The sequence below is a fragment of the Typopeltis vanoorti genome, chromosome 10 (assembly GCF_054136105.1).
Source record: "Typopeltis vanoorti isolate ZY-2024b chromosome 10, IOZ_Tvanoo_1.0, whole genome shotgun sequence".
Taxonomy (NCBI): domain Eukaryota; kingdom Metazoa; phylum Arthropoda; class Arachnida; order Uropygi; family Thelyphonidae; genus Typopeltis; species Typopeltis vanoorti.
The window spans coordinates 23,954,170-23,973,471 of NC_143558.1; the positions used below are offsets into that span (position 1 = coordinate 23,954,170).

The 19,302-nt window shown below is 36.9% G+C and overlaps 1 protein-coding gene across 1 annotated transcript in view; it reads left to right on the top strand.

Moving 5' to 3' along the window:
* Nucleotides 1–19,021, top strand: part of LOC150102230 (sodium/potassium/calcium exchanger 3-like) — a 119,301-nt gene extending 100,280 nt beyond the window's left edge. The window contains exons 12-17 of the mRNA XM_090398687.1: nt 1,838–1,890; nt 10,162–10,331; nt 13,510–13,624; nt 13,768–13,880; nt 15,898–15,963; nt 18,069–19,021. Coding sequence (XP_090254813.1) covers nt 1,838–1,890; nt 10,162–10,331; nt 13,510–13,624; nt 13,768–13,880; nt 15,898–15,963; nt 18,069–18,215 — 664 coding nt within the window. The 3' untranslated portion in view covers nt 18,216–19,021. The remainder of the gene's footprint in view (nt 1–1,837; nt 1,891–10,161; nt 10,332–13,509; nt 13,625–13,767; nt 13,881–15,897; nt 15,964–18,068) is intronic.
* Nucleotides 19,022–19,302: the final 281 nt, after the last annotated feature.

Sequence of the window (19,302 nt, forward strand, 5' to 3'; positions counted from 1 at the left end):
TTTACATGGATTAATCCCTCCATCTTTCACGAGCATTCTCTCATTCTTCACCACTTTTGGCATCGTTTAGCGAAACACTGTACGCAAGCATAGTAAAAATTCTACTCCGACGTCGGAGCATTTCGCGAATAGATTTTCGGCTCCTCGTCTTCCGCAAAATGGCCTCCTCCTTCAGAGGGCCAAACAGGTGTAGTCAGAGCGTGCCAGATCAGGGCTGTGAGCCTGATGAGGAAGATCATGCCAGCCAAATGTTGCAGTTGCATCCCTTGTGTGCAACTAGCATGAGGTCGGGTGTTTATCGTGGAGAAGGAGGATTTCATTCACGTGTCTGGTGGACCGAATTCTACAGATGTGTTTTATTAGTTTTTCCCCGTAGCATTCTGAATTGATTATGATGTTTCTCTCCAAACTTCCACTCTCTGTATGACGTTCACGCGACCGATCGCAGCGGCACTCACTCTGGCGGAACTAGAGACTATTACGGTACACTCGGTGTCGGTATAAAGCTTGCTGCCGTGCTCGAATCGAAAAAAAAAACAGGAGGCATTACTTTCGTACCGCCTCTAGTAGAGAAATTGCAAAGATCGTCGCTCTCCACAGTATGCTTTCTCGCTGACTAGCATATTGAGGAAGCTTGGGTCGATCATGCAAATTAAGATATAGTGCATCCCAACTTTTTTTTGCAACATAAGAAAAACAACGTTAGTAATTCTGCGCTTTACACTGTGAAAACAAAACAAAAAAAAAAAGTCTCCTACACGTATAAACAATACGTACCAACATATACACAAGTGTTGAAGCAAGTACAACATTATCATACTTAGATGAAAATTTCTTCTCAGTTATTTAAATAAAAATAATTGCCATCTTAAAATTTTCTCAGCAAAATAAATGAGAAATTTAATTTATTTAATAAATATTTTTTAATAAATAAAAATGTAATAAATTAGAACGCTTAGAGAATAATTTATGACTTTTTTTTTTTATTTTGATATCGTTCATTATTTTCGCTTTTGGTTGCTGACGTTCGCAGCCCTATTAAAATATTAAAATCTAATCACTTTACCTGTTCGCCCTCTCTCTAAAAAAAGTCAGATAATCAGTAGGAATTCACAAAATCTGTTTATCTACCTGCTAAAAATATGCTCTAATCACTGGTAAGAAAAGGAATGTGCTCGTTAGAAAAGGAAATGTCTTAAAAGAAATTCACGCAGCACACGACAGCTCAAATTAAATATTGATAAACACAGATTTTCTTGCAAAAAATACCAAACGACATAACAAATCAAATAACCGCCACCAAGCGTCATTTTTTTGTGCTAACACTAAAGCATTTTTAATTAAAGATATTCTCTGATCTAATTAAAATGTATTGTTGCAACTGTTTTAATTACAAAAATATGCACTAATCTAACTGAAATTCACCTTTATTAAATTGATTAATTGGAATCTATCAAAATGACGTTTTTTTTCTATATATAAATATTAATATGTATCTAGAGGAATTTATCCGCTTGGTGGATATGCCTTGCTACACACACTTGCAATAATGTACCAAATATCAGCTGGTTATTTCGAAAAAAATAATAATAATAAACTACAGTATTAATTACAGAAATAGTTAATTTCAGTCTGATATGTCACACTTGGTATAAAAATGTTTTTATGAAGTGTAATGTATTATTATGATTACGATGTATGATTTCAATACTTTCCAATTTCAATTTTTCTATAGTAATGAATGAAAATGTTCGAATTAAAATAAAAGAAACATACAGCGTTTACTCTGAAATACGATTTTCTCAAACATAACAGCTAATATTTTTTTCTTTATTAGCATGAGTATCCAAATGTCATCTGAATCAACATGGAAGCGAATTCCATCAAAAGGTACTTTATTATCATATTTTTATTTGAAAGGTTTATTACGCTTATTGTGAATCTTGGATATAGATAGATAGGATGGCGAAAGTTGTCTTCGGTACTCTCGCCCTTGATGCCTCTGAAGTTATTGAAAGCCTTGGACTCAGCTATCAGTGATGGCTTAGAATCAAGATTGGTTGCCCATTGATTTCTAAAAAATTAGTTATGGCTAAAAGAGCTCGAATTCCACCGTGCTCATTGGATGCTTGTGATTGTGGGAGATGATTTCGTTGCCTGGTGTGAGGCTACCTACCAGCATACTGGAGACGTGAAATGGCTTGAAAAAGTTAGATAAAACAGAAATAAAACACAAAAACTGAAATTAATAAAGAAAAAAATACTTATCCCGTCTACGGTAATGCTATAGATTTATACAAACAAAAGAGCGCCACCTACTTCCCAATGAGAATAGGTGGCACCCTTTTTGGAAGAAGTGGACAACTGATCTTTTAACTCACTGATAGCTAAGACTCTGACGATCGATAATGTCCTGAACATTAGAAGTTTGTATGGCAGATAACTACCACCACATCTCGTGATTCAAAACCCTAACGGGTGTATTATTGTCTGAATTATAAGTTCTGTGGTCTAGATTTTGAGCTGTGAAATTAAAAACCCGAGCAGAAAATTAACTATTCAGGAAATAGCAAAAAATATCCCTAGAAAAAAAAAAAAAAAACTTTCTCTAGTCACTGACCAGAATTGAATCTTCTGTCGATCCAGCTCTACGGCAAATGCCATTTCCTCAAGGCTCTACAAGCCTCCTAATTTTTTTTTAAATATTTCATTATTAAATATTAAAACTGCGAAAGTATGTTAACCGCTAGTAAAATAATTGCCTTTTGCGATGAAGCCTGCACTGCATGGAGACAGGAATGTAATAATAATAATAATTAAAGTCGTGTTCCCATTTTCTTTCTTATTTCTATGTTGAACGATTTTGTTTTTATATTAGTTTCATTTAGCGGTGTGTTTGTTGTTAATTATTTCTTTACATTTTGATAGAATGATTTGTTTAATGAAATCATACAGTAAAAAGCTGTAGTTATGTAAGCAAACAAAGATTGGCAAACTGTTCAATGATTGCATATGCTATTTGCTCATTAATGTTTGTAATATGTTTCGGGCTTTCTCTTTTCGATTCCCTGCTTTTTCTTTTATTTATCACAGTATGTTGTTCAGAAGTTGCTCATTTCTTTGTCGGTATCCTGCTGGTTAAGCCCATGCATCATTTATGTAGTTTCTGACCGTTTCTGTTCCTGTGGTGCTGCTAGATGATATATCGTCTAGTTCAGTAGCATATTCGTACTAGGAAGTGAACAGCAAAACAGATTTCTCTAAGATGATTTATTACATAATGCATATGTACTATACAGGTATGTAACGGTGGATGTTTGGCAACGCCTAGCTATAGATTCCTCTTGTCGTATACAAATAAGTGAATGAAAGTCAAAAAGAAGCTCATTCTGAAAATTCAACAGGCTAATGTATAATTAAGAATATAAAGGTGTAATGTAAAAGTTTTATATTCTTAAAAGTTTTGTTTTAATTAAAATTAGAAATTCAGAAAATATGCTGAGTCTCAGAAAACTTCAAGAAAGCTTCTGTGTTACTTAAAAGGGCAGAATTCATGATAATACACCCTCTGTCCAAAACGAAACCGAACTTTTCGAAAATAGAAGAAACTAGTGGCGCCTCCTGTTGTATCTTTTTGTTGTCGAAAGCTGCAACCTTCATTAGCGTTGTATCAACTGTTAATGATATTTGTTTCATTAGAAGCCGAGTTATAGTGCCAAGAGTGACAGTGTGTTTTGACGAACGGTCGGAAAATGAGTTTCAAACAGAGAGCTGCGATTGACTTTTGTGTTACACTTGATAAACGTTTTACCGAAACGCATCAAATGCTTCAAAAAGCATACGATGATGAATGCTTATCCCGTACTCAAGTTTACGAGTGGTTTAAGCGATTTCAAAGTGGTCGTGAGACGCTTGAGGACGACGAAAAGCCAGGCCGTCCAAAAACTGGACTGAGCGAAGTTAACATCCAAAAAAAGTGCGTGATTTCATCAAAGAAACCCGAAATCGTCCGTGAGATTGATTGAAGATGAATTGGGAATTCCAAAATCAACTGTGCACAACATTTTGACCGAGAGCTTGAGCTTTCGTAAATTGAATTCGCGATTTGTTCCCCACAAGTTGATCGACGACCAAAAAAAAGTATCGAATTGAACACTGCAAGGATCTCATTAAAACCGCTCGTAAGGACTCAAACTTCCTTGAAACGATCGTTACTGGTGATGAAACGTGATGTTTTGAATATGAGCCCGAAACAGAGTGCTGAGTGGAGACCACCAGAAGAGGGGCATCCGAAAAAAAGTCGCTTGGAGAAGTCAAAGGTAAAGACAATGCTGATTTGTTTCTACGATTCCAAGTGCATTATCCACAAAAAATTCGTTCCGCCTGGCCAAACGGTCAATAGTGAGTTTTATCTCGAAGTTTTGAAGCGATTGATAGCAAGAATTCGTCGCGTACGGCGTGAATATCGTGACGACCGACGGTTCGTCAAAACACACTGTCACTCTTGACACTAAACTCGGCTTCTAACGAAACAGATGTCATAAACAGTTGACACAACACTAATGAAGGTTGCTGCTTTCGACAACAAAACATACATCAGGTGGCGCCACTAGTTTCTTCTATTTTCGAAAAGTTCGGTTTATTTTTGGATAGAGGGTGTAAAAGTATGAAGATTTTATACGAATCCTATCCATGAACAGCTGTAAACCTAAAGTACAAAAGTAATGTTGGTCGGTTAAGGGTTAGATAATCCAGAAGCCATCCTCGACAGAACAAACCCGATATCTTTTCAAGCCAGATCTACTATCAAAAGACTTTTATATACACTGATTGGAAAGACGTCAACGGACACCTCATAGACAAGGTGCATCGTGCAATGTAACGAGTCGTGTGTTTGTAACCTGTATAAATTGGAGGAATATGATGCTCCAAGTCAGTGCAGCTGTGTCCTGGGGTGCGAGAAGCTAACTGACGGAGTTAGAAAGAGCCGTTGTGACAGGATGTCATGTTTCAGGCATATCTGCTTGGCAAATTGTTGACAAATTGGACCATCCCATGTCAACAATCGGTGATACCACATTGAGATGGAAGCGCAGGGAGTCAGCTACAGATTATCACTAGTGGACGCCCACCACAATCACCTAACGTGACCGTAGGTTGTTACGAAGGATAATATGTAAAAACCGTCATTCGTCGGCCAACACGTTGAATGCGAAGTTCCAGCCATCAACTGGAACACGAATATGCACAGAAACATTCAGAAACGACGTTCACAACATGGATTTCCATGTTTAAGACTGCAACATGCGAGCCCCCACATTATCTGAACTAATATGCGACGTCGTCTTCAGTGGCGCAAAGAGAGTGTACAGAGGGACATGGAAGCTTAGAAAGCTGTATTATGAGTGACGAATCACGCTACGCCCTATACTAGCAGATGGACGAGTGTTGATGTGGTGGATGCCATGTGAACGTCTCTTACCAGAGTGCGTAACTCCAATTATGAAATTCGGTGGTGGTAGTGTGATGGTATGATCCTGTTTTTCCTGGTTTGGCCTCGGACCTCTGTTTGTGATGCCACGAACATTGAACTCCGAGGGGTATCTGAACATTCTGGATAATGCAATGCTTCCTGCTTTGTGGCGTTTTCCTACGGAACTGACCATCGTCTCTTTCAGCAAGACAATGCATCGTGTCATAAGGCTGCTACTGTAACTGCGTGCTTTGTGGTCATGAACGTCACCATACTTCACTGGCATCCACAGTCCTGATCTTAATCCTATTGAACATCAAGGTCAAGGGACACTTTTGCTGCAATCATTGCAGCAAAATGAAGTGCTACATCTTATTAAGATGGACAACATGGCTGTTTGTCACTCACACTATGAAAGAAGCCAACGGACATCACACTATGATGTCCTTTCCAACCATCGTACAATCATATTCATTATGTTCTGGGATTCGAACGCACATGCCTTCTCTGATAGGACTGTGCGTTCGAATCCCAGATTTGCTGTTCTGGAACTTAAAAAATTTCAACCTTACATTAGAACATTATACATTAGAAGTATAATCAGTCTTCATAACCAAGAGTACAAACTAATTTTGTTGCTAAGAAAAACACCAAGGATTCGCAAAAATTATTGCTTTCTTGAGAGCAAACATGGCTTTGTGGTATTATTATTATTATTATTATTATTATTACTATAATCTGATGGAAAAAAAATACAAAACGAAATACCATTGTTCGAGAAAAAAAAATTTCTCCCTTCCCCAATAAAAAAAAAAAAGTTATATGATGGCGGAAATTTGCAGTTAAACTTAGAAATGCTGAATGAACTATGATATAAGAAAGGAAAAAAGGCAAGAAAAGTATCACTCTAACCTTGTCGTTGTTTTCTGGTTGCTTACGCATTCGAAAGACAAACTAGAAAGCGGTAAAGATGTTATCAGGGTGCAACATCTTTCACGTCTCGAAGAGAAACTAATATGACGAAAGTTAGCAACTTGTCATCAAAGTTGGGAGTGTCATACGGACGTTGCCAGGTCACTCGTTCTATATCCTACCCGAAACCATGTTAAGAGTTCATTTTGCTTTTGCCAACACAAGACAATGAGGAGTTATAGAGGTTGTGCAACCTCTTATGTGCTGGAGGGGGGATATGCATAAACAACTATATACGACGTGAAATAATAAAGGAACAAAACAAAGATTTTTTTTGATCAATTTAAATATGGCATACAATTTTTCATGTTATTTGAATATAATAATTTAACTAGAATTTAAAATTAGTTTAAAATTTTAAATCCATGATCATGTTCACTTTTAATACGGAAGTCATTATGATGTTTACTTAAAAAGTAATTAAAATCAATATCGAATTGACTCTCATAGGAGTGAATGATACATAAATGAAATGAACCTTTCGAAACTCCTGGATCGAACACATCTGTAGAACAACGTTAACTGCTTCCTTTTGCTGGAAAAGACCAGAGTTCCATTTTATTCGAATGTTATTAGGCATTTAATCTGAAATAAAAGGTAATTTTCAACTGACCGTACATTGCTCAGTCTCATACAGATATAGCAGAGCTTCACTTCCGAAAACAGAAGTGAATCGAGAAAACCCATTGTAAGAATACACCCTGAGAAGATGGTACTTGCCTTCTACCTTTTCGAATACCAGTAGGGCATGATTAAGTGTTGGAACCTGGACCAGATGATACCTGAGGAAATAAAATGGGTCACCGTGTGGCTCCAGGATTATACATAAGAAGTAGATACTATCAAGCTCTTATGTATAAATCTTAGATCTTGTGGAATACAAATCCATTTACCCCTGAATCGACTTGCTTGATTAAATCAGAGGCATCCCATCTGTTTACTCATTTAGAATAGTTTTTCAACTTATTCATGGAACTTTTGAAATAAGTGCTAGACAGCGCTATATTTCAGAATCTAAAGTGAACGCATCTCAATAGTGTGTTGGCCCATTCTCTGTCCGTTTATGATGAGTTGGTTACTTTGGACCATTCGTCTTATAAATGACCACAATTTCACGCACCGTTATTGGACGCATTGGTTGTTTTACCATATTCCTTCAATAGCACCTACATGCTGTAGTGTGTTATTTTGTTGTGTTGAAAGATACATAGTCTGTTTCGAAAACTGCCAAATGTTGGAAGCATTGCATTATTCAAAATTGTTGCATATGTTGTTAGGTGTTCCATCCTTGCAAACAGAGTCTCTAGACCATTATGCCCCATTGAGTATGATGCATTTGGGCGTAATGCATTCCCCAAGAATCCTTCACACCCATACTAGCTCATCTGATGATCTGGAAAGGATATAGCGTGAATTCAACTTCAATATCACTGACTTCCAGTACTCTACATACCAATTTCGACTTTTTGAAACGTGTTCTGGCTGTTGATGGCTGTGGTTGATGTATAGCTAGTATGCAGCTGTCCATCTGCAAAACTGGAGACTGTGCTATTCTTTAAGTAGTGTCCTATTACTAACTCGTATCTCTGTAGAATCTGAGTACCCTTTATTTTTTAGATTAACTTCCTGTGAGTTTCTAGGCAGAAGTAAGAGGTGTCACACTCATAATTTTCTCCTGCTATTGATAGCATTATTAGTTATACACCCTCTGTCCAAAACGAAACCGAACTTTTCGAAAACAGAAGAAACTAGTGGCGCCATATGTTCTATCATTTTGTTGTCGAAAGCGGCAACCTTCATTAGTGTTGTATCAACTGTTTATGACATTGTTTCATTAGAAGCCTAGTTATAGTGCAAAGAGTGACAGTGTGTTTTGACGAACGGTCGGTCGTCACGATATTCAAGCCGCACGCGACGAATTCTCGCTATCAATCGCTTCAAAACTTTGAGATAAAACTCGCCATTTACCGTTTGGCCAGGCGGGACGAATTATTTGTGGATAATGCCCTTGGAATCGTAGAAACAAATCAGCATTGTCTTTTCTTTTGACTTCTCCAAGCGACTTTTTTTCGGATGCCCCTCTTCTGGTGGTCTCCACTCAGCACTCTGGCAGTTTGTTTCGGGCTCATTCTCAAAACATCACGTTTTGTCACCAGTAACGATCGTTTCAAGGAAGTTTGAGTCCTTACGAGCGGTTTTAATGAGGTCCTTGCAGTGTTCAATTCGATACATTTTTTGGTCATCGGTCAACTTGTGGGGAACAAATCGCGAATTCAATTTACGAAGGCCCAAACTCTCGGTCATAATGTTGTGCACAATTGATTTTGGAATCCTCAATTGATCTTTAATCAATGTCAAGGGCGATTTCGGGTTTTCTTTGATGAAATCACGCACTTCTTTGGATGTTAACTTCGCTCAGTCCAGTTTTTGGACCTCCGGGCTTTTCGTCGTCCTCAAGCGTCTCACGACCACTTTGAAATCGCTTAAGCCACTCGTAAACTTGAGTACGGGATAAGCATTCATCATCGTATGCTTTTTGAAGCATTTGTTGCGTCGTTTCGGGAAAACTTTTACTAAGTTTAACACAAAAGTCAGTCGCAACTCTCTGTTTGAAACTCATTTTCCGACCGTTCGTCAAAACACACTGTCACTCTTGGCACTATAACTCGGCTTCTAATGAAACAAATGCCATAAACAGTTGACACAATACTAATGAAGGTTGGCGCTTTCGCCAACAAAAAGATACCACAGGTGGCGCCACTAGTTTCTTCTATTTTCGAAAAGTTCGGCTTCTTTTTGGAGAAGGTGTATTATATTATTTCAATTTTCCCCATGGAACAAGTGCAGCTGCCGCCCAACATCCTTTCACTGTACAGCTGAAACCCAAAGAACAAGTTTCTTTTCCTCCTCTTTCATCCATGCTACTGTGGAACAGTCTTCCCCCCTGATGTGTTTCCAAAGGAATAGAATATAAATGATTTTAAATCAAATGTAAACAAGTTCCTCCTTTCGCAACCCACTACCCAAATACGGTACTAACGTACCATAGATTGATCAACCAACCTCTTGTGTATGAGCTCATCATAAAAAAATTAATAAATAATAAATAAAAATAGGGCATTTTCAGATTGATCGTAGTGGTTCCAAGCTCATCCATTTGTGCTTCAGAATCAGTCATACAGTCCACTTCCGTCATGTTATAGGGAGAATTTTACAAATCGTTCGTAATTTGGATGCAGTATATTCTAACAGAAATCCAGTATTATTTCCTCTGACTGTTTCATTTAAATCGGGGCCACTTTTTGGTTTTATTCCACAATTTCACAAATATCTGTTAGGATTGTATTCTCCACACCTCTCCACCTATCGGCACGTACATATGATCATCACGTCTGATAGATTTTTTGAACGTTTGTATTTTGGGTGTTTACAAAAACCTGTTGTCATTTCCATCTTAGTTTAAACCGGCAGGTGATAGTAACCAAAGTGATACTAAACTGCATGGTGTAGAATTCTAAGACTCTGAAATCTGTCTAGAGCCTTATTGTAACAGTGACTCATTGCATATAATGTTTTGCATTTATCATAAATTATCGCACCAAGTTGGTTGTAGATGAGCGAATTAATAGGACAAACTTGGTAACCTGAAATAGAATAAGTTAGCCATATTTTTTTATGATTCGCTAGAATAATTTTTATACTCGTTATCTTTTCAGACGAAGGCATCCTTAGCATCCTCAAATGGGTCGTTCAGGTTCCTTTGCTAGCTGTTCTCCACTACACTGTCCCAGACTGTCGTAAAAACCAGTGGAGGAAATGGTTTTTAGGCACTTTTTTCATGTCGATTTTCTGGACAGCAGTTTTTTCTTACATCATGGTGTGGATGGTAAGTTGAAATCCTTCTGTAACAAAATCGCTTACATGAAAAGTCATTTGAAATCATTTTTGCTTTAATTTTAGTTTAGTTATCGATTTTTTTATGTGAATCCTCAAGCTAAACGGTGTAAATCTATTGAACCTTAATACTGTGGTTAAACTAAGGATTAAATAATTGGGAAATTCTACTCGAAAAACCAAACATGGGACTTTTTAAGACAATTCAGGAATCCAATAAGCAAGGTGGTACTCTCACACTAAGCATAGAAATTCATTTATAACCCAGAAGCTATCCACAATCACCCATGCTCGCGGTGGAATTCGCGACAGAATCTACAAGCAAATCGAAAGACCAGGTGACAAAATTTATTTCATCTTTGTATATATTTAATTCGTTTTCCTGCATTGTTCTGCCCATGGCTTATAACATCAGCTCGTTGATAAAGACAAGCCCAAACTTTGCAAGGTTGAAGTTGTTCTAAATGCTACATATGACCTTTCTATAACTGATTTTGGATTTATTTTAATCGTAAAAGAAAATTGCTAGTTTTTCAAAACTATAAGCAATTCCTTGATTAAAATGTTGCATCAGCATTCTAAATATCATTTTGAAGGAAACAACGAAACTATTCCTGGTAAAGTCGGAGTTTAAACATCATTTTTATACTTTTCTTTCAATAGAAATCCAGTGTCATATATACTCCATTATACACAATATCCTTCAGAGTCGGACAGATAGTTTAAATTCGGCTTCAGTAACTTAAGTTCATCCATTACTTTGCATTGGTTTCGAGATGCAGAGTGCTATGATCGCTCAAATGATTAACCTACTTGATAATAAATATTATAGTGACATTTTTAATCCATCTTTGTCTTTTTATAACGGTTTGTGAGTGATTATCTGATGAGTGGTAGTCACACGTGCAGATACGAAGTGTCATCCGATTTCGTTTATTAAAGATACTGTATCATGCAAATTTTTGTGTCCAGGATTACTACTGAAGAGGGAAATTTAATAATAATAATACTTTAAGTAAAACAAAGATGGTCAAGGAAATAATTTTGCATTACCAAATGCACAGCGCTGTATTTGGGAGAACTTAGAATTGTTTTTCACCTCGCAAGGCAGGCAAACTGGTCAGAACACAACATAGTTTACATTTTGTTTCTTTGGACCAATAAAAGAACACTGGATACCAGTGTTCTTTTGAAACACTGTTGGCAATCTATAGCATGCTTTCCTGATATGGCTTGTTCCCACCTACGGACCAAATACATAAATATCTTTGGCAACTGTCTCATATGCGTTTACGATACTCGTATATTGTTATTTTCGTTCCCATACTTGTTAAAATATCCTCTTAACTTTCATCGAAAGTTTAAAATGTTAGCTAACACCCAACAATAAAATGTGGAACTTCTTTGGGAGATGGACCGAGTCCTTGACTCTTCATCCCCTTCATCTGATTTTAGCTTGTGTATGAGGGTATTATTGTGGGTAATTTACCCACTCGTTGTGAGCATTGTAAGCTGTATTAGCTTTCTCTTGCGATGGCAGATTTCGGTTTTTTTATATTTGAAACGATCTGAAGGTTCGTAGTCCGCTACCTGTGTGATTATCTGCGATTGTGCAATAAAATGTTTTTTTTTTTTTTTTTTTTTGGCTAGATGGGTGAAGCAAAAATGCTTTTCATATTCTCCGTTATCTGTAAAGAAAATGTATGGATATGGTAATAATATAGGGCAATAGGCTCTGATCATGGCAGGAGGGTAACAGCAATAGCCGAGCCTCAGTTAAAACTTCATTGGCTACAGCATTGCCATCCATTACCTTCCCTGGATACCAATTTTAGTCGCCTCGTGCGACATGCATGGGCTACATTGGGGCTTATATGTAAGTAAAGCCGTCTCTAAAAATTAGGACGATTCCTAGACCACTCCATAGTGGCCGAGAGATCGTTCGACTCAGCGTTGGCTCCACTCAGTGACGCCCCCCCCTCCACCGAGCAGAACCATTCATATTCCAGGGAAAAGCGTCCACCAACGCGGTCCTTACAGGTCACGCCGGAGAGCACCCTCCCCAGAAACTCAAAATACTCTCCCAGGGCAACCCCCCTCACTAGGAGCAAAATTCCGGAAGAAGCCTGAGAGAGCGAAACTCTCGAAACTCAGCGTCTATTTCAGTCGCCTCTTACGACACGCATAGATTGCGTTGGGGCTATTCTTATCCCGGCCATCACACGGGGGGGGGGCAATAAAATGTCTTTATCCTTATAAGGACTAGCTTAAAGGGGCAAAGTAAGAATGCTTTACTAAAATATCCTGGCGACAGTTTTTTTGTTCTTCAAACGTTTGTGCCTAAATATTTGTTTTTGTTCAGAATTTTTTGGCGCGACATCAAGGATAATATTATTGTTTCTAAATATTTTTTTATTTAATTTTATTATATCTTAATTTTTAAGAGGTTGTATAGCTCAAAAGTGGCGTTTGCACTCTACGACGACGCTTGACCGCACGAAGAAAGACTTTGGGATCAAAATCTAGTTGCCGACTAGAGGAGGAACATTTTCTAAACCTTTTTTTTCGACCGGTTCCCGAGTTAGTCGGTCTCTGGCAGGGGAAAGCGGGTTTTTTCTTCCGGAAACGGATTTTTCATCCGGCAAACTCAAGAAAATCGGCGGTCGAACCCACACTATTTTCAGACATTAGAAATATTGTGTTAGGGTTTATGGTGGCGGCTAGCAAGTGCCATCGAGATGGCAGCACTTGCTAGCCGCCTTCACTGCGTACCAATTAATTAGTGATAGCCTTGGGACAGCTATCTCTGATTGGCTACCAGTGGAGATTGAACTGCCCACTCAGCCTCCAAAAGTTAAATAGGTCTAAAACGGCCTCGCCTACTCCCTATACGGGAACAAAAAGGCGTTAGCTAGCTAAATAATTATATACACATATAATTGTACTTAAATGAGGGATTCCCCAGATGAGTAAGATATACTAGTATTTGGTACACCCTTGCTAATCAGGGGTGTACCAATTGTTACTTGTATTTATAACATACAAGCCTTCCAGTAACAGCCAGGAATTGTTTACAAAATTGTACTAGTGATTTATATTTATGATTTATATTTATACAACTCTTTGGCTACCCAAAATACAAACAGAAATATATTTTTCATCTCCTTTAGGTAACTCTAATTGGCTACACGTTGGGAATTCCGGACAGCATCATGGGAATCACCTTCCTAGCAGCCGGTACTAGTGTACCTGATGCCTTTGCTAGCCTCATCGTTTCGAAGCAAGGTACGTGTTCTTTTCTGTTCATTGCATTTTTGAAGATTACTTGAAATTAACATTAATCACTGACTCGATTGAAGTTGAGCGAAATTCTTCACGTTATAAAAGAGGATAATTTCGCTAACTTCCTCTAATCATTCTTCCAATAGGTCAAGGAGATATGGCCGTATCGAATAGCATTGGCAGCAACATCTTCGACATTCTCATTGGTCTTGCTTTTCCGTGGTTTATACAGACTGCCATGGTGGAACCAGGATCGATAGTAAGTTATTGATTATAATATTAAGTGAGTGGTCATATGTGGTTATTAGATTTTATCAGATGGAATGTTGGAACCACATTGGTATAGAACAAAATCCTCTTTCAACATTAGGTTTCTGTGAATGACGAAGACACGAATATGATCGACATGAATATGAATATAATCCTCTCGTCGCGACGGGAGGAATCTTTATCTGGTCGATTTCAATCGAAGGTGAGTTAGCCGATCTCATACGGAGGTAGCAGGGTTTTTTCTCCCGGAAACTCGGGTTTTTCATCCCGCATACATACAAATCGGCCCTTCAGAACACACACGATTTACAGACAAAAATTACTAGTTGTGGTGGTGTTGGAGGTGGGCGGTAGATGGCGTTGATGGAGATGATTCGTAGTAGAGGTTAGGTGTAGAGACAGTTGTAGGTGTCCTCCCGCGATGAGTCTTCGGACTCCTTGGAGGTATCAGGAATAATAATAATAATAATAATGATTGGAGATTTTTTTCCCATATAGTAGTAACTGTTAAGTTAATGATATTATACTCGCCTTAAAAATAAAAGCATTTTTCCCAGGCACTAAATTAAAGTGGTGTCAATTAAAAATAAATAAATAACCAGTTTTAATGACCCATGTTTAGCCATATAATTTATATACAGGATTAAATCCCGTATAAAGGGTTTTCAACTGCAGATGGAGGAGTCGGTCTCATAAAGAGGAGATATTCTTCTTCAAAAAAATTTGGAAATTTCATCCCATCCATTGGTGAAAATAATACAATTACAGGCATTATATAATACATTGGCCTCATAATCACAGTTGATTCGATCTTAATTCCATTCGAACTAATCTAAAATAAAGCAAGAGCATATGTTTGAATATCGTGGAAATGTTAAATTTTAGGTTACAATTGGTAAATCGTAAACAAATGCCACTAAATTGGGGAAAAGAACAAAGAAACATTTCACTTTATTCCAAATTGTATGAACATGATCAATATCACTAAATTGACTGTATCTAACTGTACTTCGGAACCTCCGTAGCTCAGTCAGTATACACAAAGCCCTTTGGTCGGCAAGACCTGGGTTCGATTCCCGTCAGTGACGTGAGGAACCTTTATCTGGTCTCTTTCGAGTAAAGGTGAGTTAGGCGGTCTCATACGGAAACTCAGGTGAAAAAACTCTAAAACAGTCAAACCGTCCCCGTGAACACACGTGGATTACAGTCATGAATACGTCCCAGCCATATGCCGGTTCCGAGCGCAGATAAAATTCGGGAATTGGGGAAAGCAATGGTGAACTACCCTGTAAAAATCTCACCAGGAATACTTTGTGAGCAATGCCTACAAAGTCATCTACTGTCGGAAACGACTGAAAGGGAAATATCTGTACTATGTCAAACATGTTACTTAGTATTTCCAATTTCGGTCCTCCTGTACTCAGTACATCTTTCCCCTTGCGACTTCCACAAGTGAAGTATTGCTTTTATTTTGCGACAGATGCATTTCGAGGCGTCGTTAAAAATAGATTCAAATTGTTAGGGCATCCTTTATTTGGAATGAAAAAAAAAAGTGCTACAATATCAAAAAGTATCTTAATAGCGTTTTGTCGTAAATGGGGCTAACTGTATTGAAAAAAAAAAAGGACGTGTATGAAGTTTTTGATGTACAAATCACGACTCCGTCTCAAATATTTGAGAGATATCACACTAGTCGTCAAAAGACAGTGTGTCGCATTATAATACTTTACGACGTTCATCTGTTTTGAGTCAATAATTTTCTTTTCAGTAAATGATTAAAATTATGAGTGGAATTCAGCGCCACCTCATTAAATTCCATCCAGATATTTAATTCCTTTGTAAAATAAATTTTAATCAGATTACTTAATTTACGGAATTATTTCTGTTAGATTTAAGATGGATTTAAAATGCCAATCCTGAGGATACCTGGTAGATGAAGTAGGAAACTAATGGTACATTTTTTCTTTTTGTTTTTTAAGTTAACTTTTGAATGTCATTTCTTTCAGGCAACCATCAACAGCAGAGGAATGGTATATTCAGTAGTTCTTCTCTTTCTGACAATCATCATCACGGTAAGTAACTATATTTTACTAACTTATTAATCACATCAAAAAAAGGTTATATGCGTGAGTTTTAAAAGTGCATTGTTTTAAACTTGCTTAAAACCGTTTTGGTAGATCGGAGGGGAGACTTTTTCCAAAAATGCGGCCATAATTCCATTTAGACGATAATTTGTAGAACAGATTCCAAATACTTCCGTCACTGAAATCAATCCAGCATGAGTGACGTCATTAAGTGCACACAGACGCACGTGTTTTCTACAGATTTTAGGTAAATGGAGGAATAATAGATGTCCCATTTATTTTATTTTAGACAGCACAGAAACATTTAAATCAGTAAAACAGATTTTCAAGAAACAAAGGTAGTTTATTAAACTCTCATCAAATGTAAATACACGAAATATAATCTCGCTAAATGTCATGAATTTTCAACAGTTAAATTACGGCATTTAAAAATAAAAATCTGATTTACTTAAAATGATATTTTGTTCTAAATGGACTCATTGGTTTCTGTACCGTCCGTACAAAAGATTAAACAAATCAGCTCTAAGAAGGCTTGAGTTAGAAAGCCTTTTATACACGTACGAGTAATAAGTTTGCAGAGTTGCTGTTTATTCTTGTATGCGTGATCAGGTAGTGTTAGTACAATAGATTCTACTGAAATGAAAAATGCATGTCCTGGCTCGCCAAATTTGTCTGTGGGAATAAAAAAAAAAGAGTGTTTAAACCACCGTACGATAGAGACTGTTTAGCTTAAAGCTAACGAATTTACAGAACTTGAAACATGTAGGAGTTCTTTCGACGCAGTTCAAAGAAGTCCATACGAGTACTGTTCAAGAACAACAAGTAGTGCATTTACTTCACACAAACGTTTCCACTCTGAGGCTTACAAAATTTATTCATTGCACAATATTTTCAGTTTGCTATACTTGTTGAATTACCTAGTAGAAGATCTACTCAAAAAAAAAAAAAAAAAAAAAAATGAAGTCGCATATAATTTCAGTTTGTTTAAACCCTCTACGTCAGAAACGTAGCAGATGTTTTTTTTTTGTTGTTTTTTTTGGTGTCTTTGGCAAATTCACACGTAGTTGAGCGCCTTTTTAAGTACGAGTTTATCCTGTCACTGGCGTCCTTCTGACATGGGTGCCTTTGGCAACGGCTCCAATGCCATAGCGTTCTTACGACACTTGCTTGTTAACGTTCCAACCAAAAGGTTGCGAGTTGGAATCCCGCCTCGGACATGGAGGTTTAGGATTCTCTCATTCATTCGTGAATACAAAATATACACTCTTCCGAAATGGACTTGGTCACCAGGGGAGAAGTAGGAGAGAGAGAGAGATCAGAGACTGAATACAATACAAAGAGTAGATAGATTTTTCCCCTTGAGCTGAAATCTAACAAACTTAGAAGTGAACACTGCGTATCTGCAGTGGGGTTATTTCCATGAAATAACCAACTCTGTTACTATTAAAGAAATGTGTCTAACGATCCTGTTTTTGTTTATTTTGGAATATAGTCATCATTCTATTATTTAAATGTTAACCCTCCCACAAATTGTTGTAAACCTATTGCCAGGAGTGATTATTGTCAGATATCGAGAAACTCTGATCTACAGACTAAAACATGGTACTTTTTCAAGTCACTTCGGGCTTCGAATAAGCAGAGTGATGGGCTTACACCAGCTTTAGAAAATTATTTATCTAAAGACACGCATCCATACCACCATATGATTCAAACCCACAACCTATATGGAATATGTATTACTAGTCAACTGTAGCCTTTCATAGAAGGAAGTAGCAGAGTTTTTCTCCCGTAAAATTAGGTTTATCCCCCCCCCCCGCAAAAACCAAAAAAAAGAACATGCAAGTTGTCCAGAATATACTCGACTCATGACCTTAGCAGCATTAATTCCAAAACTATGTAGCCCAGCTTTTCGCATGTAGATATGATATAATAATAATAAATATGTTTTAGTAATATTGAATATAATTAATAATCCTGTTATGTCTATTAATTGTTTTTGTGAAATTTTCAGCGTTTTTTTTAATTTTTATTTATTGATTATTAGACAAAATTCCTCTCAACCGTTCCTAATTTCTTTGTGTCTTTATTCACAGATTGGAGGAATCTACTTCAGTAAATGGCAACTAAATCCCCGATTAGGCGTTCTTCTATTAATAATATACGGTATCTTCTTGGTCATATCCAGCCTGCTAGAGTTTAATTTATTGGGATACGTGAATCCTCCTATGTGTCCAGAGTGAGATTTCGCACGAAGTGAAGGATTAACCATGGAAAATAATTATTTGAAAGAACGCAGCATATAATATATATATGCCATCACTTGTATCAAGGTGTTGTAAAAGTATTTGCTTCTTCCAACAAGTGGCTGGACCACAGTATCTTATATTGTTTGATGGGTGGTTTTTTTTTCCTGAAAAATGCATGACTGGCTTGTGTTCGTGAAGTTGATTCATATTATCATACACAGAGGGGCCATAAACAGCCTTTTCAGATATTATACAGGAACATTTTTTAATTCTATAGAAAGCACTCAGAAGCAGGAAGACAGATTAAAAACATTCCAAAAGAAAGAAAGAAAGATAAAGGAAAAAACAAATCTTGCCTTCTAATCTATCAAAGAGTTGATTCCACTTTAATAGAATTCAAATTTAAGCCTTTCTAGGTAGAGACCAGAATTCATCGAAATCTATAAGTAGAAACCTTCTAAAATATAAATTTTTCACACACACACAAACACATCAAAGTTTAATTCAGAACGAAGAGAAAGAATTTCCGTATATATATTTCACCGATGTATGGAAGGTACCAGGTAATGCGTAAACAGTTGCTGAATCAAGTGAGAGAAAGTAGAACTTCAAAAAAAGCCTGATACGTATCATCATCTGATATTTCTGGAATCACTTGTTGTTTAAAAATTAATGTTATCTGTTTTAATCTTCCTGTCACTGTTTTTTGTATTGGTATCATAACAACATTGATTCCTTCTTCAGAACCAGGCGTGAATTCACTGCTAGATGTGGCGCTAACACAACACATGAAATGTCCAATTTCCAGAAAATATAAATATATACATATATATAGATGTAAGATATATTTATTAAATTATAACAATAAAGAATTAGAAAGTTTAATGACTACCTCTTTATTTACATTTATTCTAATAAATGATCCACTAAACTAGTCTAATATAGCGTCTACTGGCAATTAGTCAAAGTCCATTATTGTAATTACTTTACGATTTTTTTTTTTCAAAAGCAATTGACTATATGGAAAGAAACCCGTATGTTTGTTTCCATCTAAAGATCATAAGTTTATCCCCTGCTGTTT